This window comes from Oncorhynchus kisutch, linkage group LG29 (assembly GCF_002021735.2).
Source record: "Oncorhynchus kisutch isolate 150728-3 linkage group LG29, Okis_V2, whole genome shotgun sequence".
Classification (NCBI taxonomy): domain Eukaryota; kingdom Metazoa; phylum Chordata; class Actinopteri; order Salmoniformes; family Salmonidae; genus Oncorhynchus; species Oncorhynchus kisutch.
Genome location: NC_034202.2, coordinates 9,052,846 through 9,058,901, shown reverse-complemented (window position 1 = coordinate 9,058,901; position 6,056 = coordinate 9,052,846). Strand labels below are relative to the sequence as shown.

At 46.9% G+C, this 6,056-nt stretch overlaps 1 protein-coding gene across 1 annotated transcript; it reads left to right on the top strand.

Moving 5' to 3' along the window:
- Positions 1-599: 599 nt before the first annotated feature.
- On the top strand, positions 600-4,250 carry LOC109874294 (alpha-2B adrenergic receptor). The gene has a single exon (XM_020466148.2). It carries the CDS (start codon positions 2,171-2,173, stop codon positions 3,815-3,817), a length of 1,647 nt encoding a protein of 548 aa, XP_020321737.1. The 5' UTR covers positions 600-2,170; the 3' UTR covers positions 3,818-4,250.
- The last annotated feature ends 1,806 nt before the right edge of the window (positions 4,251-6,056 follow it).

Genomic DNA, 6,056 nt, shown 5'->3' with positions numbered 1-6,056 from the left:
TTCGTGCTTCATGATTAAGAAGTTTCTCGGCACTACGCTGTATCATTGAATATAATCCTTCCTTACCTGAGACCTTGTGTGTGAGTTTTCTGTCAGTTGCTCATTTCCTGCTCCAGTAAAGACACTAGGGGGTTTTGAGTGTTTGCTGGGTTTGACGAATGGTTCTGTCTGCCCTCTACTCTCTGCCCATCACACACACACACACACACACACACACACACACACACACACACACACACACACACACACACACACACACACACACACACACACACACACACACACACACACACACACACACACACACACACACACTCTCTCTTCTCTGTCTCAGAGAGGAAGACAGGAGATATGATGTTTTTTCTCATGCCCTCTGCCCTCCAGTGGAGGCTGCTGAGGGGAGGACGGCTCATAATAATAGCTGGAATGGAGTCCGTGGACTGGCATCCAACACATGCTTGATATTATTCCATTCACTCCATTCCAGCCATTCTATTCCATCCATTATTATGAGCCTTCCTCCCCTCAGCAGCCTCCACTGCTGCCATCCCATCTAAAACCACACTACCAGCTGATCAATACAGCTATCTCAACTCTGCACCTCAACAGGCTGTGTCGCACTGGTTGCATTGGCATCGTAGGCGTGTGTGTATAGCGTGTGTTTGTGTAGAGTGTATGTCTCAGTGATGGTCACAGGGTCCACTGCCTGACGCTGCGTGACATCATTTCTGTTAGACGGGCGGAGATCGAGGCGCGGTTATTAACCCGGCTCGGGCAGTTAACGGGGCTCAGTTGGACGGGGCACGAAGCCGGTGCGTCTTTGTGAAAGAAAAAGTAACATCAAACTGGATACGCAAGAGATGCTGATTATTCAACCACTATTGAAGGAAAAATGAAGTTGAATCAGAAATAAGTGCGTCTTTATTGTTATCGGTGCGTCATTGACAGAAAGTGGACCTAGTCGAGTTGCGCATAATCAACCGGGAAAAAAAGAGAGGAATAATTCAGTATAATGGGGATAAAAATGATTACATTATCATCATGTAATCAGTGAGGTGTTGATATCACCCTTTTTATTCTAGTCTTTCACAGCGCTCAGAGGAACTATAAAACATAGGCCTATACCCTATATCAAACAATCGAAAGATAAAGGAATATGTTTGTTTCTTCTCTCCCTACAATTGAATTAACTGATCTGATGTTTGTGGCTGAAGTCTTCTCGGACTCATTCCTTATCTATTGACAATGACGGCTCAGTGCGGGTCTCGTTTCGGCACCTAGTCCTTTTGGACAGATGGAAGCTGAGGAGCGCAGATTGTTGGGTGACTTTTTACATCTTCAAACTGTCTCTATTGCGTGATATGGTTTCACTACGAATGTGAATGAATAGCAACTTTTTAAAAGGCATTTCATCAACCCAAGTATCATTCCATGCGTCTCTGCGTCCTGGTGCGCTTCATTGCGCTGGTGAGATTCGGGGAGTGTTCCGATTTCATGGTAGGCTATAATTAAGGACGTTTTACTTCAATGAATTTAATTTAAATAGAACACGGTCTATGGATTGCCTGAAGGACCTTTACTGCTTCAAGCACTACGTTTGGATGACACATTTTTCTAGCGCTTGTTCAAGCAATTTTATAATTTTCCCCAGAAGAATAACTATCCAAGCATCAGCGGTGTGTGTGTTAGTTAATAGATACTTAGTCATTTAATTGCCTGATTAAATTATATTAATGAAGTAATTATTTATTTGAATATCCAATAACGATTTAGTGGATATATCCGCACCCGGGTTGTTGAAAAGAGACATGAAAGAGAAAGTGCGTGACTGGAGGAACAAAATTATATTTTCACACGGGCAAAGTTGTTAGTCTCGGTGATGCCTTGGGCAAAGCGGTACAATCTTTTTTTTCTCTCTCATTTTAATTCAATCATCTAGTGCGTAAAGTTCCAAGTGGACGCCTCTTGAGCCCAACAGCCATGTCTCTGTTTCTGCGTCAGAGCCCCTCCATTTACTGCACTCTCACTGGACAACAAGTCTTCCTCAAGGGATTAAGCTAGCAGATAACAGAAACCTATCTCTTCTTTCGCCTTCACTCACTCTAAACAGAATTCGCTGTCCCTGTGAGTTTGAGTTTTCTCCAAAATTCTAGCTTCAGCTGGTATCGCCATGGCCATGATCCCAGATATTACATGCCTGTCAGGGCCAAGGGTGAACCTGAACATCAGCTTCACCTTCGGCCCCACCCCCTGCAACCAGACAGTACTGCGAACCGCACCCTATTCCCCAGAGGCCACTGCGTTGTTCGCCACCGCGATCACCCTCATGATGATCCTCACCATCGTGGGCAACATCCTGGTCATCATCGCCGTACTGACCTCGCGCTCGCTCCGCGGCCCACAGAACCTCTTCCTGGTCTCGCTGGCCGCAGCCGACATCCTGGTGGCTACCCTCATCATCCCCTTCTCGCTGGCCAATGAGCTCCAGGGATACTGGGCGTTCCGCTCACTGTGGTGTGAGATCTACCTGGCGTTGGACGTCCTCTTCTGCACGTCGTCCATCGCTCACCTCTGTGCCATCTCATTGGACCGCTACCTGTCCATCTCCCGGCCCGTGTCCTATGGCGCCCAACGGACCCCCGCGCGCATCAAGGCGGCCATCGTGGTGGTCTGGCTTCTCTCGGCCGCCATCTCCTTCCCTCCCCTCCTCTCCCTGGATAAGAGCGAGGGAGGGGTGGAGGTGTGTGAGCTGAACAACGAGCGTTGGTATATTCTCTACTCCACCATCGGCTCGTTCTTCGCCCCGTGTCTCATCATGATCGGGGTCTACATCAGGATCTACCAGATTGCCAAGCAACACACAAGATGTCCGCCAGGGGAAAAACCCAACCTTAACACAACTCCCGGCAACGCGTCTAGCAACACTCCAACAGCCCACGCACCTGGACCTGTCATTACCCCCCAGCCCAAGCCTCTCAGCCAACTACAGCACAACAGAGGGGAGGGAGGGAAAGCAGATGGACAATCCAAGGATGCCGTACCTTCGAAGAGTCTCCCTGTCTCCTCCCCCTCATCTCCTCCTCCCCAGAGCGAGACCCAGGCCAAGACCCCTACCGGCCCACAGATTGAACCACAACCACAGACCCAGCCTTCTTCACCAACCTCTGTCCCCACCTCACCCCAGCCTCCCTCACCCACCATAGCTCTCTCCCCCACACTCCCCCTTGCAGAAACCCAACCTGGGGAGACCCACAGACAGGGTGAGAGACAGGAGAAGAGACAGAGAAACACCACCAATGATGACAGCTTCAGCTCTGGCTCCGAGGCAGAGGCAGAGATGAGTGGAAAAAGAAAGGGGGGGGGAGGGAACAGGACAGTTAAGAATAATGGAGGGTCAAAGTCTGGAGGTGCAGGGTTAAAAATTCAACCTCTCTCTTCTCTGACCTCTCACAAGTTCAAAAAGACTGTTGCCACACCCACCAGCACAGAGCTGGCCTTTGACAGGCCAGGGAAGGCTCAGGTCACGCCAATGTCTCGGCGCAAGGCCATGGTGAATCGCGAGAAGCGCTTCACGTTTGTCCTGGCTGTGGTAATCGGGGTGTTTGTCATCTGCTGGTTCCCTTTCTTCTTCTCCTACTCGCTGCAGGCCATCTGTCCTGAGACCTGCTCTCTCCCTGATCCCCTCTTCAAGTTCTTCTTCTGGATTGGCTACTGCAACTCCTGTCTGAACCCTGTCATATACACCATCTTCAACCAGGACTTCAGGAAGGCCTTCAAGAAGATCCTCTGTAGGGACACCAAGGGGACAAACTTCTAGAGTGGATACTGTAGAAGGGACACCTTATTTAAGAGTATATGCTGTGTAAGGACACTATGGACAATGACTTCCAGAGTGGATATACTGTAAGGATAGATTTTAGCTTACCTTGTGTAAGAAACCACAGACAATCTGCTGAGTCTGTCCTTTGCTGAACATTCCGTTAGATCAGATTAACAAAAGGCTGAACTATGGAATGCTGGAGTAGATCAAGATGCTCTGATGTTCCCATTGGGGGCAGTGGGAGAGGAGGGGAGGGAGGGACGCAATATACCTGAAAAAAAAAACTCTGTTACAGCTTGTTTGGTGATCGGAACAAAACAGGGCCATCAGTCATGAGGACATGTTGCTCAATTTACATTATAAACTGGGTGGTTCGAACCCTGAATGCTGATTGGCTGACAGCCGTGGTATATCATGGTTATGACAAAACATTTATTTGCACTGCTGTAATTATGTTGGTAACCAGTTTATAATAGCAATAAGGCACCTCGGGGGTTTGTGATATATGGCCAATATACCACGGCTAAGGGATGTATCCAGGCACTCCGCGTTGCGTCTTGCATAAGAACAGCCTTTAGCCATGGTATATCGGCCATATACCAAACCTCCTCGTGCCTTATTGCTTAAGTATATCACTGCTTGCATCTTTCTCTCTATAAGCAAATCAAGGCTGCTCTCTGTTGAATAATTTGTCTGTCTGTATATCTGGATTCCCACAGCCATTACCTCTAGCCTTGTGACTGGCCACTCTGAACTACAAGGACGCAGTATCAGGAGAGTGTTCTTAGACACTACCAGGTACTGTCCACCGCAAGGACACAGATTGGGCAGGAGAATGTGTGGTAGAACGTGTGCAGTAGAATGTGTTCCTGGAGTTCTCTGTGTTCAAGACCTTGTAGTGTGTGAAGGGAGTTTGTCCAGGTGTCCAAGGACAGACAGACAAAGAACCTTACATCCTTTACACCAGTGCTTCCCAAACTCGGTCCTCGGGACCCCAAGGGGTGCAGTTTTTGTTGTTGTTGCCCTATCACTACACAGCTGATTCAAGTCATCAACTAATCATCACGCTTTGATCATTTGAATCAGCTGTGTAGTGTTAGGGCAAAAACCAAAATGTGCGCCCCTTGGGGTCCCGAGGACCGAGTTTGGGAAGCGTTGCTTTACACCTTGGATGACGACTGGCCTCTGTCGTGAACTCATACACTGTGACGGACATGTTTTACAGGGGACAACCCAGCTGTATTTGTGTCTTGTGTACAGTGTCAGAAATGCACCTTTATGTTTTACTATGAGTATGAAATGAATGTAAACACATGAAAAGTGAAATATGGGTTTTTGATATGACCAATGCCTCAGTAATGTAATATGTTGGGTTTAGAGAGGATCTGCAGTAGTAGTTATTAAATACTGTGTGTGTTTGTTGTGTGATGGCCTACGGGTTTTACTGGAACAGAGGAAATCTCTAATGGTGTTTTTTTTATATCTGAGATAAAGATGAGAGCATGAGGAACTCACAAGACCACACACACACACACACACACACACACACACACTCTCGGTCTCTCTAGCCTGGGGTGTGTGTTCTGATGTATGGAGTGTCCTCTCCTCTCAATATTCCCTGTGGAGTTAACCACCACCCAGAGCAATGAGGAGGAGTGTATCCTCTGCTGTGATCCCAGGAACATTCTACCTCCTCCTGGGAAAAGCATGGTAGCGCTGTGCACACCTAGGGCTACAACGGGAAAACCCGAATGGGAATACTACAAAAGGATTTTTTTTTAAAGCTATTCTGTGAAATGGATGAAAGACACAAAACAGACTTTAATTGCCCTACCTGGAGACAAGACAATGCTGAGTCCTCTCTGTCTCTGTGTGTGTGTGTGTGTTTGTGTGTATGTGGTTGCATGTTTTACAGAATGCATGCCTATGAATGCATATTCTCAAATTCCGTGTGAACCAACAAACCCATAATAATATCTTTATTTATGTGTTTTCATAAATGTCCATGACTGAACAAGCTGGTGTATTGTACAAAATTCAATAAATAAAAATTCTACGGTATTTACAGTGCATTCAGAAAGTATTCAGACCCCTTGACTTTTCCACATTGTTACATTACAGCCTTATTCTGAAATGGATTTTTTTTTTAAAACACGTTCTCCCTCATCAATCCAAACACAATAACCCCTAATGACAAAGCAAAAACTGTTGTTTTTTTCTCACATTTTTGCAAACA

Coding starts and splice junctions, on each gene's coding strand:
- LOC109874294 (XM_020466148.2), top strand. CDS start 2,171: ATGGCCATGATCCCAGATATTACATGCCTGTCAGGGCCAAGGGTGAAC.